The following is a 20,290-nucleotide window of genomic DNA, read 5'->3' as shown; positions in this document are numbered from 1 at the left end:
TTATGTATATCCAAATCACAAATTTCAAATTGTTTTCTCGAAAGAGTTTTTATATGGCTCATGTATGAAAGCACTTGTGTATTTACATTGACATAGAAGTGACAAAGCACCTACATGTTGAGGATGGTATTGGGGAGATTTTCATAGAATTTCAATATCTAGATTACGAGCTCCATGAGGACAGGTACTGTTTTATGTTTTGATCCCTGAAATGTTCCAAGCCTGTACGTCGTACAGAGTGAGCACTCAATATATTCATTATTCTCGGAATACTTTTGTTGAATGAATGAATGGACAATTTGTAAATGATCACCATGCTTGTTTTAGATAATAAAAATGAGAATGTAACCAGTTGTAAGTTACTTGTTTGAGACAGGTAGTGGCAATACCTAATACCTAGGTTCCTAAGGCAGTGATATTGTCTTCAGTAAAATATTTTATTCTTAAGTACTAAATCAATGATAAAAGTAAACATCTAACCAAGGTTATTTGTACTAAAATGTTATACTCTTTTGTTCTATATACCTCCTTTCTTAAATCATCCTATGATTTACAAAGCATTTCTCCATGATCTAGATACATAAAGTAATATCAATTTTATTATGACAATTTATTTGTCCATTCAATAAACACTTAGTAAATGCTTTCCTTCAGCAGTATGCTAAGTAGTGGGAATAAAATTATGTACACGTGACTGCCACAGTCCCTGCCCCATGGACATCTCCTCTTGTGACAGAAACAAATAAAAAACAAGTAAACACATACATTAGCAAAATAAATTTGTCTTGTGATAGTGCTTTGAACAAAATTAATGGAGATTGGGGGTTTGGGGATTGAATGAATCTGTAGTTACAGTGATCAGGGGATGCACTTTCAAGGAAGTAACATTTAAGCTGAGATCTGAAAGTTGCAAGTTCAGCTTAAAAGTGACTTCCCCATTTGTATAGCGTCTAAAATTTCTCCAAAGGCAGGCATCTGTGCCACTGGGAGGGGGACAAGGAGAGAGGTTACTACAACTGTGATGTGCAGTCATCAGTAGAGTTGGAAATGTTTGCATCGAGTAGTTAATTCCTATTTACCAAAATGGAAACGTCCCTATTATGTCAAATAGTTATTATGAGGCATCCATATTTTTTATGTTGTTCAACCAATGTTTGGGATGTTAAAATAACTGCCTAATAGAAAACAAAGAAATAGAATTTTAATAATACCCAAGCAAGTGCAGTATAAATTTATATATCAAATCTTGACTATATTTCTATTTTTTATTTGATTTCTTTATTTTATACATGTTTCCCAGGATAGTCCACTGGTCTTACAGTCTGACAGGAATGTAACAGTGAATGCAAGAAATCACATGGGGCAGTTAACTGGACAGCTGACAGTAGGTGAGTGCTTTGGGGTAAAGATTGCTCATACCATCTTACTCCATTTAAAACTCTGTGGTTGTTTAAATTGGGAAAAGCAGAAGTATATTATTTCTCTAATATATATTTAGGCATCCCATTCCAGCCCAATTAGCTTGCACATGATTTGATTTGTCATAGGCTAGTTATGGTCATTGTTACTCTTGTCATTGTGTTATTGTGAGACTGAATTACCTATATTTTGCTGTTATTACTCTTGAATTATGAAATGTACCACTTTCCTAACAATATCTCCCTAGTATATGTTAAATTATAGTAAATAGGCTAAAACAAACATGAGATGTAACATCTATGTATCATTTGTTCTAAACAAATAATTTACTAATTATTATCTGCTTATAAACTTAGAAATAATAATACAGTAATTGAGTCTAAAAAATCTTAACATTGATCAATTAATTATAAATTTGATGTTGAAATTATATATATCTTAAGGTTTATAGGGTTTAGAAGTTGTAAATATAAGTTTATGATAAAATATTACTAATATTTTCTCATATTGTCAAAATATTAATTTAGAGATTCGTTAGTGGCATTATTATTTGACTGAAGTTTTATAAGAAAAAAGGGAAATTAAAAGTCAGTTGTAATCATGTAAAATGGTACAAAGACTTGATTTGTGTGTAATTGCTAAAATATTTTTAAAATACTGTATTTTCCAGTGGGAAAATTACCTAATACTTACTGATATTGTATATGTATGATAGTATATTATAAAGAGTAAATTGCAATTTTGAGGGCTGAGTTATCCTTATCTTGAGAAATTAATCATCATCTAATGCAAATGTATGTTTCCAGTATTTCTAATTAAATTACAAAAGAGTATGACATATGAAATGTGAGATTTATAAACATGAACTTGATTCTGTCCACTTATTTCTAGGTATATGAAACACTTTTTGATGTTACTCACTTTAATGAAGCCAAAAGTGAAACTTACATTGTGGCATATGTGTATTTTGAAAAAATATAATTGCATTTTATTATAATTATTAAATTTTATTTTGCATTTTATTTACATTATAAAAGTTGGTCAGTAGATATCTATCAATTGCTACATTTGATAGTATTTTGTGACATGATATCAATTACAAGGGGGGGCTATAGACAAATGGATTAAAAATTAGAGAAAAGAAGTATGTCTGTGGACACAGAACTGATTCAGAAGCACCAGGCCCTTAATTTAAATGTCTATGCCAATTTACTATTGCTATGTTGGAACTGCAGAAACAGGCCTAAACTGGGCAGATTTTCCATATCATTTTTTTTTTTAATGTTGAGAACTCTTTAGCTAGATAGAACTTTATTCTGCATCCTTTTCTTGGTTAAAAAAAACAAAACAAAACAAAAAAACGTCCATAGTGGAAATGCCAACCTATAAATTGAACACGCAAAGACCATATACCAATGTCTACTGTCACATGCAATCACTACATAACTACTGTACTACCTATTGAGCAAAGCGGCTGTTTGATTTTATGAAGGATAATCAAATACCATTTACATTTTGCTACCTGCTTTCCTGCAGTAAATAAAGAATAATAGTATTGTGATTGTGTTTTCAACCACTGTTCCAAGTTGATTTTAACGTAGAATCAATATTTTCCAATTACACGAAAAGAAAGAGAGAAGAATGAAGAGGAACAGAAAGGGTGATAGGTTAGGGAGAAAGATTAAGCTTAGTTTTAAATGAAGCAAGTCTATTTAATGATGCGGCATCTTATTTCTGTGGATAGAAACATACTTATTCCAGTGAGGCTTAAGCTAAAAACTGTTTAATATCCTGGTCCTCTGAGTGTACTGTTGGTGACCTCCATCTTTTCACTGCTTTGTATTTTTCAATAGACATACAGAGAACAAAGGAAGAAGTAGATAAAGGGGAGTAGGTCAGGGATAATGTATTCATTTTTGGAGTCAAACCATATGGGAGTCCAAAACAATAATTATCTCTTGGAGACTCACTTTTCTCATCTCTAAAATAGAGATACGGACATTTATTTAGAATCATACATAAGAATTGGGGCAATTTCAGTGTCTGCAAATCTTAGGCAATTAAATCTCGAATTGGTTATTATTTGGATGATGGTGATTGTAATTTTTGGTATCACTTAAGTTACAAATACATTGCTATCATGTGAAAAATTTCATGATGCTTTTCTATCCAATGTGTCTCTGGGATAGTAGTTGAGGAATACATGCTGGATTATAATACTGTTACAAAGATATACTACAAAACACATCACAGAAAGTGTGCCTGATGTGTGGATAATGTTTTAATCATGTCATGATAAAATTATCTTTAGGTAGAATTTGAAGAGATAAATGGATGGATTCAAGCAATATATTCAGTCAGGATTCATTTTTAATTATATTGACATAAAGTAACTGTTTTAAGCCTCTTTTCCTATTTCCTTTTTTTCATTCTTTCAGCTTTTGTTTAGGGGCATGGTCTTGATTATAGTTTAGGCATGACATTACTTGGCAATATTTTTTAAAATATGCTACTGAAAAATAGACTAATATTTATGGAAAATAAATTCAGTTATTCTTCACTGTCTAGGTAAAAAAATTCTAATCTCTACCCTAAATCTGTCAATCATGATTAGGAAAATATAGTCAATTCTACCAATGTGACAGACTTTGAATATTTTTCCACATTTTATTTTCATTGTAAATGGGAAAAGAAAATTTCCCTTATCAGTAGCTACTTGTAACATTTTTCTCAAAAATACATATAAGATTGTTCAGCCAAGCAAATATCCACTGCCCTTGTACTCTGCCCTTCTGTTTTTGTTTACAAGTGTACCTTCCTACTGATCCAGTTCTCAGGGATACTTATAGTCCATGGCCTAGGCAGACCGGTGTGTTAATTCTAATCCAAACTCACTCTAAGAATATGAAACCAGATTATTTATAATCCAATAAGGCAAAGAAAATATTTTATATATATGCCAGCTCAGACATAATCAAAACTAAAACGAAACATTTTTAGAAATTCGGTAAATTTAAAAAATGACAAATATCGTTGTATGCTTTAAGTGCCAGGCTTTACGTAAATTTCTGATATATCAGAATCTCCCTATGAAATTTAAGACTATAATTTCTTTTTGACTCTCATTTGTTTTATTTATATATTTTTAACATCTTTATTGGAGCATAATTGCTTTAAAATTGTGTGTTAGTTTCTACTTTATAACGAAGTGAATCAGTTATATATATACCTATGTCCCCATATCTCCTCCTTCTTGCGTCTCCCTCCCACCCTCCCTATCCCACCCCTCTAGGTGGTCACAAACCACCGAGCTGATCTCCCTGTGCTATGTGGCTGCTTCCCACTAGCTATCTATTTTACATTTGGTAGTGTATATATGTCCATGCCACTCTCTCACTTTGTCCCAGCTTACCCTTCCCCCTCCTCATATCCTCAAGTCCATTCTCTACTACGTCTGTGTCTTTATTCCTGTCTTGGCCCTAGGTTCTTCATGAACTTTCTATTTTTTTCCCTCAGATTCCATATATATGTGTTACCATACGGTATGTCTTTCTCTTTCTGACTTACTTTGAATATTTTTCCACATTTTTTCATTGTAAACTAAACATTTTCAGAATTCGGGTACATTTTTAAAATGACAAATATTGTTGTATGCTTAAAGTTCCAGGCTTCACTCTCTATGACAGACTCTAGGTCCATCCACCTCACTACAAATAACTCAATTTTGTTTCTTTCTATGGCTGAGTAATATTCCATTCTGTATATGTGCCACACCTTCTTTATCCATTCATCTGTTGATGGACACTTAGGTTGCTTCCATGTCCTGGCTATTGTACATAGAGCTGCAGTGAACATTTTGGTACCTGACTCTTTTTGAATTATGGTTTTCTCAGGGAATATGCCCAGTAGTGGTATTGCTGGGTCATATGGTAGTTCTATTTTTAGTTGTTGTTGTTGTTATTTTTGTGGTACGTGGGCCTCTCACTGTTGTGGCCCCTCCCGTTGTGGAGCACAGGCTCTGGATGCGCAGGCTCAGTGGCCATGGCTCATGGGCCCAGGCGCTCCGCGGCATGTGGGATCTTCCCAGACCGGGGCACGAACCCATGTCCCCTGCATTGGCAGGTGGACTCTCAACCACTGTGCCACCAGGAAAGCCCTATTTTTAGTTTTTTAAGGAACCTCCATACTGTTCTCCATAGTGGCTGTATCAATTTACATTCCCACCAACAGTGCAAGAGGGTTCCCTTTTCTCCACACCCTCACCAGCATTCATTGTTTGTAGTTTTTTTGATGATGGCCCTTCTGACTGGTGTGAAATGATATCTCATTGTAGTTTTGATTTGCATTTCTCTAATGATTAATGATGTTGAGCACACTTTCAAGTGTTTGTTGGCAATCTATTTCTTCTTTGGAGAAATGTCTGTTTAGGTCTTCTGCCCAATTTTGGATTGGGTTGTTTGTTTTTTTGATATGCCTCATGAGCTGCTTGTAAATTTTGGAGATTAATCCTTTGTCAGTTGCTTCATTTACAAATATTTTCTCCGATTCTCAGGGTTGTGTTTTCGTCTTGTTTATGGTTTCCTTTGCGTTCAGTTTTTCACCATTGAGGATGATGTTGGCTGTGGGTTTGTCATATATGGCCTTTATTATGTTGAGGAAAGTTCCCTCTATGCCTACTTTCTGCAGGGTTTTAATCCTAAATGGGTGTTGAATTTTGACAAAAGCTTTTTCATCTATTGAGTTCATCATATGGTTTTTATTCTTCAAGTTGTTAATATGGTGTATCACATTGATTGATTTGCGTAAATTGAAGAATCCTTGCATTCTTGGGATAAACCCCACTTGATCATGGTGTATGATCCTTTTAATGTGCTATTGGATTCTGTTTGCTAGTGTTTTTGCATCTATGTGCATCAGCAATGTTGGCCTGTAGTTTTCTTTCTTTGTGGTTTCTTTCTGGTTTTCATATCAGGGTGATGGGGGCCTCGTAGAATGAGTTTGGGAGTGTTCCTCCCTCTGCTATATTTTGGAAGAGCTTGAGAGGGATGGGTGTTAGCTCTTTTCTAAATGTTTGAAAGAAGTCACCTGTGAATCCATCTGGTCCTGGGCTTTTGTTTGTTGGAAGATTTTTAATCACAGTTTCAATTTCAGTGCTTGTGATTAGTCTGTTCATATTTTCTCTTTCTCCCTGGTTCAGTCTGGGAAGGTTGTGCATTTCTAAAAATTTGTCCATTTCTTCCAGGTTGTCCATTTTATTGGCATATAGTTGCTTGTAGTAATCTCTCACGATCCTTTAGATTTCTGCGGTGTCTGTTTTTACTTCTCCTTTTTCATTTCTAATCCTATTGATCTGAGTCTTCTCCCTTTTCTTCTTGATGAGTCTGGGTAATGGTTTATCAATTTTATCTTCTCAAAGAACCAGCTTTTAGTTTTATTGATCTTTGCTATCATTTCCTTCATTTCTTTTTCATTTATTTCTGATCTGATCTTTATGATTTCTTTCCTTATGCTAACTTTGGGGGTTTTTTCTTCTTTTTTCTCTAATTGCTTTAGATGTAAGGTTACGTTTTTTATTTGAGATGTTTCTTACGGTAGGCTTGTATAGCTATAAACTTCCCTCTTAGAACTGCTTTTGCTGCATACCAAAGGTTTTGGGTCATTGTGTTTTCATTGTCATTTGTTTCTAGGTATTTTTTGATTTCCTCTTTGATTTCTTCAGTGATCTCTTGGTTATTAAGTAGTGTATTGTTTAGCCTCCATGTGTTTGTATGTTTTACAGATTTTTTCGTGTAATTAATATCTAGTCTTATAGTGTTGTGATTGGAAAAGATACTTGATATGTGAGTGGAGCTGGGTCTTGGCGTAGAGATGGAGATCTCTGGGAAATTTTCACTGTTTGATGTTATGTGGAACTGGTAGGTCTGTTGTGGACCAATGTCCTGAACTTGGCTCTCCCACCTCAGAGGCACAGCCCTGAAGCCTGGCGGGAGTACAAAGAGCCTGTCACCCACACAGCTCAGAATAAAAGGGAGAAAATATAAGAAAGATAGAAAAAAAGAAAGAAAGAGAGAGAGAGAGAGAGAGAGGGAGGGAGGGAGGAAAGAAGGAAAGGAAGAAAGAAAGGAGATAAAATAAAATAAAGCTAAATAAAAGAAAGTTATTGAAATAAAAAATAATTATTAAGAAAACATTTTTTAAAATATTTTCGGGGGCTCTGGCTCACTCAGGCCTGGGGGAGGGAGGGTTACGGATGCGGGACGAACCTGCGGGGCAGAGGCCGACGTGACGTTGCACCAGCCTGAGGCGCACCGTGCAGTCTCCCGGGGAAGTTGTCCCTGGATCCCGGGACACTGGCAGTGGCGGGCTGCACAGGCTTCCGTGAGGGGAGGCGTGGATAGTGACCTGTGCTCGCACACAGGCTTCTTGGTGGCGGCAGCAGTGGCCTTAGGGCCTCATGCCCGTCTCTGGGGTCCGCGCTGATAGCCACGGCTCACGCCTGTCTCTGGAGCTTCTTTAAGCGGCGCTGGAAAGAAAGAGGCAAGAAAAAGTCTCTTGCCTCTTCGGCAGCTCCAGACTTTTTCCCGGACTCCCTCCTGGCTATCCGTGGCGCACTAACCCCGCAGGCTGTGTTCACGCCGCCAGTCCTCTCCCTGGGGTCTGACCTCCGAAGCCCGAGCCTCAGGTCCCAGCCCCGCCCACCCCGGCGGGGGAGCAGACAAGCCTCTCGGGCTGGTGAGTGCCGGTCGGCGCCGATCCTCTGTGCGGTAATCTCTCCGCTTTGCCCTCCGCACCCCTGTGGCTGCGCTCTCCTCCGTGGCTCCGAAGCTTCACCCCTCCACCACCCACAGTCTCCACCCACGAAGAGGCTTCTAGTGTGTGGAAACGTTTCCTCCTCCACAGCTCCCTCCCACTGGTGCGGTCCCATCCCTATTCTATTGTCTTTCTTTTTTCTTTTGCCCTACCCAGGCACGTGGGGAGTTTCTTGCCTTTGGGGAGGTCTGAGGTCTTCTGCCTGCATTCTAGTGGGTGTTCTGTAGGAGCTGTTCCACATGTACATGTATTTCTGATGTATTTGTGGAAAGGAAGTTGATCTCCAAGTCTTACTTTTCCGCCATCTTGAAGCTCCTCCAAGACTCTAATTTCTTATGACCTTAATAACATAGGAGAAGATGAATGAACTCTAGATTTCTTCTTACAAATTTCTCTTCTTAGAATAAAGCTGAAAGAGAGATATCGGATTGTTTGGGGGAAGTAGTTTAAGAAAGTACGGAATCCCAGGAGTTCAGACTCCTTGAAAACCAACAAGAACTTAATTCTCAGAATCCTTCTCCAGGTCAAATTTTCTATTTTTCAATCTGTAATTACTATGCTAGCAGGACATTCCTTTTTTATGTAAGTGACAAAAACAGTGTGTGATATTTAGTGTTATATGTTCATATGTGTTGATAGTACTATATTTTATATTTTTCAGGACATTTCCATCAAATAATTTAGATAAAAATGTGTGAATTATGCACCATTATTGTGAAGCTTATTATAGTCTCTTAGGAAACTGCTACAATGTGATATATAGAATAAAAATCATTTCCTTAGGGAAGTGCAGATGAAATATTGTCATGTAGTTTTGATATAGACATTGTTCATAATACTGATAATAGTGATAATTAATGCTGTAGGAATTAGATTTGCTAAAAATGTAATAACCTTTCCCACAGTATGATTCAGATAATGAGTTATCTTTTTTAACAATAATATTACATTGATCGATAATAGAAAATATTTAAACTACTTTCATAAGTAGTTTAAACAATATAAATGTTGATTTCAGCAAAACAATTAATGTTTTCAGTAACTCTTAGCCAATTTGATTAAGGTATGAAAATTATATGTTGCTTTTTCTTACATTCCATTACAAAGCATTGTTTATCTTTGAAAAAGCAATGGCTGAAAAGTAATACTTTTTTTTTTTCCTTCTCTTATGCCTTCTGTCATCAGTCTATACCTGGAGGATAAAAGTAAAAGAAAGTTAAATTGAAAAGTTGAACAAGGAATGATAGTAATGTGTAGAACTAGTTTTTGTTTTTAATTCTTTTTATTTGGTAGCCTCGCTCATTTAAATTTCAGTCACAAACAATGATGTTTGAGCAACCTGGCATGGCTGTTATGTGGTCCTGTGTCATAAACATGATAAGTTCCACGATGACGTGTCTGTCCTTATCCCAGTAAAACATTAAGACTGTGTATTAAATAATTGTAATGTCATTGTTCTAAAATTTTACTTTTAAAATGTGTTTAAAATCACAACCATATGCTTCAAATGGAATCTCCATATGTCATCATAATTTTCCTTGTTGAGTTCTCAACACATATAGGAGAATCAATTAGCTCCTAGGAACTGCTAGCTATTATTGTCTTTGATATTCTTAATTCCATTTATCAAAAATCAGTGACATACCAAATTATATAAAAACCTTAATTACAATCAATAACTCCTCATTTTTTCTTTCTTCCATACTTCTTCAGTGCCCAAAGTCATGGTTGTCTTAATGTAATAAGAAAGAATATTATTTGCAAGAAATTAAACAATGTATTTACATTTAGTGCTAGTTTTCTTTTCATATTTCAAATTTTGAGGATTAAACACCATATAATAATGAAAACAGTTATGGACAGCTTCTGCAGCAGGGTCAACTGTGGTTTCTTCTGAAGTCTGAGGCGCTTTCCTTCATCACCTTGAGGGGATTTATGAGGGAGCTGGACAGGGAGTGGGACATATAAGCAGCCTATGTGCCCGAAGAGAGGTGTCAGTACCAGTCCTTTGCCTTTTCCAGGGGCTGTCGATCAGCTACACACTTAAAAATCAAATTTGTTTTATTCTTGTTTAGAGAAGATGAGCTTGGTAAACAATCCTCACATTAGGATTCTGTAAGGCAAATATATTTTTATTTGTTTTCTTACCATTTTGGGTCAATATACACGAATAATACAGTCTATAGGATGATACAGTCACTTTTGAGATACATTAAGTTTATAAGGAGATAAGTAAAAATGGACTAACATACAAAATTACGTTAAAATTAGTACATTGTTTATCCATAGGGAAGCTATTTGTATCCTATCAAGAGATTGATTAAACGGCATTGACCTTTCCGGTAGTAAAAGTGTAAAGGGAAATGTGACTAATGACATGATCCCACTATATTTAAGGAGAAAACATCTAAATATCTTATGGGAAACCCGGTATTTTTCCTCACATACACTGAACAAAAGTTACAATAGTTTAACAGAAAGAAATCGAGATGACATATTGTAGACTATTTTTAGCAACTCTATATCAAAAGAAGCATTGGGTCTGCTAATACTCTGGCAGAGTGCTTTAAAGAAGGCTGAGAACACAACAGCAAAATGCAGTTAGATAAAATCATTGTAGGGGGCAAGAAATAAAACATGTTTACTAGTTCAACTTAATTCAACGATGAGAATCTAGATTTATCTGCAAGAAATCATATGTGTGTCTTTTAAATATTCCTTAATTGACATATACTTTCATCCAGGCTTATTATTGGTCAAATGGGGTGAGAGCCCAAATAGTTAGTGATTTTTGCTGGCTCTTTTCATTTCAGAAATAAAGTGAACCGATGATAAAATTGACATCCTTTAGTAAAAACTGAAAACCCTAAGTCTCTTAACTGTGTTGATGCCTCTGCCCACCTCAGTACATCCCCCAACATCCAAGACAGACAGACACACACACACACACACACACACACACACACACACAGCACAGCACACAGGCCTCCCCACAGAACTGGTACAAGGAAAATTCTGGGAAGTAAAGCCAGTACAACTTTAAAGAAACATTTCTAAGTCTACTGCCACACACAGCAGGCTTCACTGACACATGAGCATTTTATTTCATGCAATATGCTACAAACTAATTTGTCTTGAAGCTTTTCCAAAAATCTTTGCTAGCCACCTATCACAGCAAAATAAAAACTCAGTAATGCAAGCAATGAGTACAATCACATAATTTTAAGGGAACTGTTACTAGTAAGAATTTAATATACACTTAGTGTGTATTAGATTGTTGAAACCACTGAGCATGTATTTAATGTTCCACAGACTTAAGTTAATCTATATATCCAAAGATTTCAGCATATCAGACACAAAGCATGCTTGCTAGAAAGGCATTTTTATTGTGACTAGTTACTAAGAGTTGTTTTAGAAACCAAAAAAATCAGAGCATAAGTTCAATGAAAATTAATCGTTAAAATATAGGAATATATCAATTTTCCCTACTACTATTATGAAGATAATCATATGAATTATGTAATATATCAAAATGTTGTAGAAGGGTATGTTCACCTAGAAATCATAATTTCCTCAGAAACTAGTTTTAGGAAGAAATTATATTTTTATAGTTAATAACATAGATTCAGGAGCCAGCTAAATCCTAGATGTATCACTTCCAACTCTGTGACCTTATGCAAGTTACTCAGGGCATTCTCTCCAAGCTTCCATGGGGATAATACAAGCACTCATCTTATACAGCAGATGTGAGAATTAAATAAGTGAATATATGTGAAGTGCTAGGAACACTTCCTGGAGCATAGTACGCATTATGTATATGTTAGTAATTGTAAATTTTATTAAATCTACCTGTAAATAATTCTGTACACTTGACCAAACCTCTGGGTTTTATTTTCCTTATCTATAAAAGGAATATTATATGAGATTGTCTCCATGGTTCTTTGCTGTTCCAAGTCTAAAAGTGAAAAATTATTTTTTTACCTTTAAAGAAAGAAATTGGCTGATAAATCCTCTGGTCCATTAAATTCCCCATATTCCACACTCCTGACAAAAATGACATCTAAGTTGATTATTGACATCTTAGCCCCAAATTATGAGTACATATTTTTCATTTTAAATGACGAATGCAAATAAGCACAACTAATCAGCATATTATGTTTTCATTCTTTCATCAAATTTTGGCTTATAAAAAAAGTTTTTTTTAATGAAAGCTAATCTACAAAATAATTCAACAAGTGCAATCAGCTTATTTTTGTCAATACTAAACATCAGCATGTTTTTTCTCTAAATGAATGGAGAAAAATGTAGATGAGAGTTTTATAATAAATATTTAAAGACCCCTAAAGTGGCATGTAATCTTGCATTACAGCAGTTACTGTGAACACCTGGGAATCACTTAATTGACTGCAGATGTGGTGTAGGACATACAAAAAGTAGAAGGTTACAGATTATTCTCACGTACCAAATTTATGTTATTTGTCATTGACTCATTTTTTTTTTTTTAACTTAGAGAATGCTGTAATAGTCGGGGACAACTTAATAAGGATGAATATTTTATGTAAAATGGGTTGTGCAAATCTTGAAGACTGAATCAACACAACACTTAGGATTAATATTACACGTACATTTTAAGTGATTAAATATGTTGTTGATTTTTTAGTTCATTATTAATTCATTCATTGATATTAATTAAACTGCCAATTAGTTTAATTAATTAATCAGTTTGGGAAAATAGATGCCTGTGATATTAGGAAAAAGATGGCATTCTTATAAATTAGGACCCTAAATTGGTGTAACTCAGGTATAAAGAGAATTATAATGCCCGAAGAAAAGACAATAATGTACATGTTTTGAAACATTATATCACAGTATTTTATATCATGTGTTAACAGCCTGAATCATTACACTACCTTTTGAAGTTACTGCTTGTTATTACCTTAAAAAGAGAAAAATGCATTGTCTCAAGTATTTAGTTTAACTCTCAAGTATTTGTATATTTAGAAGTGCAGGATCAGGGCATACCAAGAATGTTTCTGTTGTTGTTTTTTTTTTTTATGGTGAAATCATGGCTCTCCCTGTGCTATGCAGCTGCTTCCCACTAGCTGTCTATTTTCATGGCTTTTCATTTATTGATACTTTATAACATATATGTATGTTGTATAAAACATAATTTTTCATTTCTAAGTATTATATTTTAAAACATAATAAAGTAATAATTACCAAGAATGTTTCTTCCTGGAGAACCTAGACCATTTTCTGAAATGAATGGTTTGGCTAGTCGTGTCCCTGTGCTGTGCTGGCCTCCGTCCTCCTTCTCTTCCAGGCACTCAGTGCCTTAGTCTGGGGTCAATCATTGCAATTCTGCTAGGCCAGCTCCACTTAACAGTGCTCTGTGTTATGGTTCTAAGGCCAGCCCTGCAAGGTGTCAGCCTCCACTTCTCAGAACCATGGGTAGTTCATCAGCTAGAATTGTCAGTGGATAACAGTGCTTTGATTGACAGGAAAATGTCTTTGAACTTTCTCCCCTTTCAGGCAAAATATATATTTCAAAATATAGTCTTTGGTAATAATGCCCTTAGTTGTCAAAGAAATAAATCTAGTCTTGAATATTTAGGCATGAGAGAGGATAAGATGAAATATGGTAATTCTACTAATATTAATGGTGTAAAAGTGGCAGACTCCTCCATCTTAGCACTCCCACGCCAGTCCATCTCCTTATATAATGATAAAAGGAGATTATATAGATTTTTTCAACAAATATAATGCAAGAACTTGTTAAGTGTTTCTAACTTTGTAATACTGAGGAAAGCACTGACGAGATGGATAATCATTTTGTTCATTCTATGATTACCTAAAGTTATTCAAAATATGCTATGACTAGAGCTCAGTGTTTCAATTTTAATATTAAGAAGTTGTAATGAAATTTTTAAAATGATATATTAGAGAGCTCATTAAAGGATAAAAGTAGAATAAACAAAATAGCAAAAGAGTGGTTTCTGCCTTCATATTTTAGATATTTCATTAGCGTTATAGCTATATGACTTGCCTGGAATTAACAAGTCTACAGTTTATGCACTGAGCCAAGCTTTGTTTTTAATGAGGCTCCATTTGTGGGACCTCAGAACTGCAGGTGTATTTGAGTTTCATATGTAATTGACTGATGGAACGTGCAATTTTGTGTTAGCCAATTTTGTGTTGGTCTTTGGAAATGTGGTTAATAGGGCACACGGTTCACAAATGTAAGGTTATGAGACTAATTATCGGAAAACATCTGGTGGTAGGAAGCTAAATAAAATTTAGGGCTCCGTCTGTACACAGTAGATTATTTACTTCAGCGTTAGGGGCCTTAGATGACATCACAGCCAAACCCAGACTACTGAAGAACAATCCTAATTGCCCAGTCATGGAATAGAGGGAGATAAACCATCAGGGGCCCTTACTTATAATGGTCTAGGTCTATCAACTACATTAGCTTTTTTCACTTGAGATTCACTTTGGATTATGTCTCTATTTTTATGTGTTATTTTGGAGAAATTCCAAGTCAGATAATGCATACATCAGAAAAATAAAGTGAAGTGGGAATAGAAAATTGAGGATAGGAATAAGGGAAAAAATAAACCAGAGCAGTTCTTCTGTTTCCAAGTATTTATTGGACTTTGGAAAACACCCTCCTCGTAATGAGGAAACGTTCCCAGAGTGTCTTAAAACTACCTTAAGATTACTGTCAATCCCTTAATCTACATTCATTGGTTAAAGTATTTAATCAGCTTTGAATTCACTTGCAGCCTTTCCACAATATTATCTTTAGATATTTTGCCTTGTATTTGCCTGAAATCGGTAATATCTGCTCCTATACATTCCCTTCATGTAATGATTTTGGCATGGCTTGTTTTGAATCTTCCATCCTGAGGTCATATGCCTGCTGCTTTGTTTTCTAAACGCTCACAAACACATCAGTCTGATGTATGTTTAATATTCCATCCTCCTTTACCCCTTCCCAAGGAATTAAAGCATGTTAACAACTCAGACTTTTCGGAACTCACCTTCTCTCATGTCACAGTATCTAGAACAAAATCTCTCATTTCTAATCTTACGTTGTTTTGCCATTCTTTATCATTCTATGAATATTACTGGATATAATTCACAGGCCAGTTGTGCAAGTGTTTTGCGGGGGAGGGTTGTGGGACAGGCGGCTCTAAAAGAATAAGCTCCCTTTCCCCATATCTCTGTCTTCTTGAGTCTTTGTGATTGTCTCCCCTTCCTCTCCTCACCTGCAGGCTCATTCCTCACCCAATCTGTGAACTACTTTTAACGGAATCAAAATTTATTCACAACCTAAGCCACACTGGAGAAGTGTGGGTAAATATATCTGGGGCATAAAGCCTTCAGTGTTATACACTGAGACATTAAGCATACATATTTCCTATTAATCATACATATTTTCACATTAAAAGCTCTGAGGAATCATAAACCATAATAATTGCAATTACTGAAATAAAAGATGCTGACAGTACCAAGTGCTGGAATGAATGCGGAGCTCCTGGAACACGTACACTCTGATGCTGGAGATGCAGAATGATACAGCCACTCAGGAATAGATTGTCTGTGTCCTATCAAGTTAACAAGGTCACACAAGTCTTGTTAAATCACTTTAGGAAACTTTTGATAAAGTCTGTGGTACAGATCTAACCACAGTTCTTTCTCAGGTATCAACAAGTGTATAATAAAGTGGCATTTGCTGCCAAGATTCTTATTAATTGTATTGAAATAACTGAGTCCTCCTTGTTGAGTGAAAGTGAGCTTAGTATCATTTCATTTTCAGTCTTAATATTGACATATATACACCACCAAATGTGAAATAGACAGCTAGCGGGAAGCTGCTGCATAGAGCAGGGAGATCAGCTCGGTGCTTTGTGACCATTTAGAGGGGTGGGATAGGGAGGGTGGGAGGGAGGGAGACGCAAGAGGGAAGAGATACGGGGATATATATATACATATAGCTGATTCACTTTGTTGTACAGCAGAAAATAACACATTGTAGAGCAATTATACTCCAATAAAGATATAAAAAAATTACTAAAATTATTTGCAAATAGTTTCCGGTGGGCACTACCATCACTAAAGCTTGTTCTATCTGTTTTTACGCTGTCTATATCCTTTTTCTAACTAGGTTACATGATATGATCCTTTATCACACATATGTGGATGGCTACCAAATAAACCCCTCTAACTTTTTCTCTCTTTTTCCTCAATCACAAGAAACCAACAAGCCAACCATTCTTGCTGTGTCTACCTGATGATCATGCTGATCTCAAACTCATTGTGAATTTACTGCTGGCTACTTTCAAGAAGCTAACAATCTATATCTGCCTCCATTTTTAGTTTTAAAAGGCAGTGGTATCTGAGTTTCCTTTCAACATTAATATTCCATAGTTTTAGAAATTTTTTCTTACTTTAATGAAACTAATCAGCTTTCCTTCAAAAGTCAGCTCCTGTTTCCGTTTTCTCACCCATCCACTTATTATTTAGAATAGCCATAACTTGTTTGAGTGGGACACGAAATAGGATACCTCAACTTCTTAATAACCCCCTTAAAGCTCAATGAAAATAGAAATTATCTATGAGTACCATAGATAGTGTTGAAATGATATTGATAACAAAGGGAATGAGATGAATGCAAACAATGTCAACTACTGAAAATTAAACATACTCTGTTGAATAGTTCATGGTTTTTAGGAATAAGTCGTTTCAAATGAGATTACATTTAGAATATAAAAGAAAGAAACACTGCAAAGCTGCTTTACTGTCGAATAGAAGTTCATGAGGTCACTGGCTGAGCACAGAGAATGATGAACACCAAATGTACCTTTCAAAATACACCAAAGAATTTTCTTTACGTGAAGAAATTTAACAGATGGAGGAAAATGTTAGCGGGGTCACAGTTAGGTATCAAGACTAAATAGTTTTGAAAGAGAATCTGGTAAGTGTTTCAAGGAAAGCGTATCCTGTTGCGTTAGAAATAATTTAATAATGATTATGATCTTTAATGGGCTTTCTGGCCTCCTTCCGTTTTCTCTTTAATTGTGCCTCTTTCCCTCGAATCATTTTATAATTTTTATGGTAACATAATAAAAGCTTTTCTATGGCAGAATATCAATAGATCTAAAATTATACTTTTCTTCCTTTCTATGTAGCAGACACAAGCAAAGTAATCAAAATAAAGAAATACTATTTTAGCATAACTGAGCCTTTTCATATGGACATATTTAAAGAAGCACAAAGTTACATAACATATACTAAATAGTGATGGTGATTTTTGGCTCAAAGCCGTGTAAGGCACCATTAGAAAGTCTAAGCACTTTTCTGACTCATGAACTCTGCATCCTTCTAGCCTGCAGAGCTAGAGATATTTTCCATGCCTTTGCCACCAGCTTTACCCCCACCGTAGTTTACACCCGCCCCCCTCTGCCCAGTGCTATCTTATCTGCCAACAAGGAGAATACTAAACTTACTGCAGTGTTACCATTGGTTCTGTTCTATCCTTGGTATTCCCATCCCCTAGTAAATATATTCTGGATGTATTCACGTAACAAATAATGATCTAGCTTGTCTGGAGAAATAATTTGTGTATGGAAGAACTAGGCTTAAACTTGAAAAACGGATTGGGTTTGAATTTTATCATTTTCAATGTAAGTCCACAACTCTGACCATTATTTGTTATGAAGAATCACTTTAAAAGTTTGAGCTCGGAGTGGCACAGTAGTATTAAGGATATGCTTTGTGATGTAAATTAGAAATAAACCAGCTAATTGGTACAAGTAGAGTATGTCTAGAAATGCAAGTATATTTAATGTGTCTGTGTTTGGTTTCCTGAAAACAGAGATAGCCAGCTGTGTGCAGAAATTATATAGGGAGTGGTTTTGAGAGGCACACATGTAAGAGAATGAGAAAAGCAGGAAGACAGGACTGGGGGAAGGGAAGAAGCTGATCCTTAAGGCCCTGCAATTGAGGCTTCAGCTTATCCTGCGAGGAGGATCTCGGGCACCCAACTGCTGCTGGGAGTTCAGCATCAGTTCAAAGTTTCCTGGGAGCGAGGAGCGTGGACTCTGGAGCCAGACTACCTGAGTCTAAATCTCACGCAATCATTTACTATCTGTGTGATTTGATCAAGTTAGTTAACCTCTCTGTGCCTGAGCTTTCTAACTGTGAAATGGGCATGATGATAATATTGTACTTGTCTTGCGGAATTATTTTGATAATTAAGTGAGCTTACGTAAGTGAAGATCTTAGCAAATTTTAAGCACTATAGCAATGCTGCCTGCTATCAGTAGTAGTAGTAGCAGCAATAGTTTCTTAAGGGGAGAACAAGCAGAAAACAGTCTTTACTAAGAATTATCCTGACTTATATTGGATGGTGTAGGTGATCACTCAAGGTAACGTTTCATTGTAGCATCTTAAGTTTATTAAGCGTTATCGCTTGATTTATTGGTATAGGCAGGTGCTTCCACATGTCATGACACTCATGAGGCTGCTGCTGGGCGATCAGCACAATTAAGTTACCCGTAGCATCTGGCCCTTTAACCAGTCACTGACAGGACATTAAGGTTTTATATTTGTTCCCTCTTAGTTTTCTGACATTCCAACAGCTCATTAATTCTGATTAAAACATTACTATTCTAGATGTGAATATATTAGATGAACATAAAAATGAATAGTGAATTTCATATCTTCTATCAATTGCATCATTTTAGATTGATATTTATTGAATATATATACATTAGTAAACAATCTGAACTCTATAATATACAACTTTCTTTATTAAAATGATCAGCTGTCTCCAAAATTAACTTTAAAATGTAAAGCAATTCAAATGAAAATACTAATGGATATTTTACAACTGGATGAAACATTTCCAAAACAATATTATTTAAATGAAAAGTCTAGAGAATTTTAATAAGTGTACATCAAATATTATAAGCGCAATAACTAATAAAGTCAGGGATTAGAAATACCAAGAACAGTAGAGCATGATATAAAACTAAGAAAGATACCATGTATCTACAATAATTCAACATAAGATAAAGGTACATTTTCAAATCAACAGGGATGTGACAAGTGGGATTACTTATTTAAAAAATGATGTTGACATAATTTTTTAACAGTTTAGAGGCAAAAGTTAAATCTCTATGTCTTTAAACAATAAAACAATAAATTAACCATAAAGGTTTTATTTTAAATTTTAAACAAATAATGGAAAAATATGTTAGAAGAGCTATCTGATTTTGTGTAGAGAAGGTCTTCCAGGGTACACTCCACATCAGAAGCTGCAGAAAAAAGATCTGTTCATTTTACATGCATGAAAGTTAAAATTCTTCCGAAGGTCAATAGTCCATAAACAAAACTGAAGTAATTAAATATCAGAAAAAGTTCCATCTCACATGCGGTTTTAATGAAGGCATCCAGTAGGTGGCGTCATTCCTCTCAGTCTCCTAGAGAATTCCTGTTGCTGTCATGGTTTTCCCACTCTTCTGGTTTTGAGCCCCCACGCCCACTTGTGAATGGAATCCACTCTGCAATAGACTAATTGGGATTACATCTACATCGACGTCATGAGAATTTATGTGTATAAAGCATGATGCCTACTAAGTAGAAACCACTCCGTACTAGCTATTGTATTTTGTTATTATTTTTATTTTAGTGCGTTAGTTGAGTATCTTTATTTTTTTTAACAAGTATTTATTGAGTGCCACTAAGTAGCAGGCACTCTGCTAGGACTGGAGATAAAGTGGTGAGCAAAAACAACAATGGTTGTCTCTAGCGGGAATTACAGATGTTAATCAATCAATCATAAAATCACATCTAAATGTACATATGTGATATGTGCCAAGAAAGTATTTAATAATTCATCGATTGCCTTCCAACATACACTTTCCCAGTTTAGAACTACCATTTTTCTAGAAGTTGACCAAATCTTCTTTTCCGGGTTTTACATACACATACACATGCAATGACACATGCACATAAGATGCTGAATATACACTATCTACAATTTGAGTTTATA

The 20,290-nt window shown here is 35.4% G+C and overlaps 1 protein-coding gene across 1 annotated transcript in view; it reads left to right on the top strand.

Annotated features, from left to right (window-relative positions):
• Positions 1-1,264: 1,264 nt before the first annotated feature.
• The window catches only part of SGCZ (sarcoglycan zeta), an 80,198-nt gene continuing 61,172 nt past the window's right edge, over positions 1,265-20,290 (top strand). The window contains exon 1 of the mRNA XM_024765134.1: positions 1,265-1,388. Coding sequence (XP_024620902.1) covers positions 1,358-1,388 — 31 coding nt within the window. The 5' untranslated portion in view covers positions 1,265-1,357. The remainder of the gene's footprint in view (positions 1,389-20,290) is intronic.

Source organism: Neophocaena asiaeorientalis, unplaced genomic scaffold (assembly GCF_003031525.2).
Source record: "Neophocaena asiaeorientalis asiaeorientalis breed wild unplaced genomic scaffold, Neophocaena_asiaeorientalis_V1.1 scaffold14, whole genome shotgun sequence".
Taxonomy (NCBI): domain Eukaryota; kingdom Metazoa; phylum Chordata; class Mammalia; order Artiodactyla; family Phocoenidae; genus Neophocaena; species Neophocaena asiaeorientalis.
This window is presented reverse-complemented; position numbering and strand designations above follow the sequence as displayed.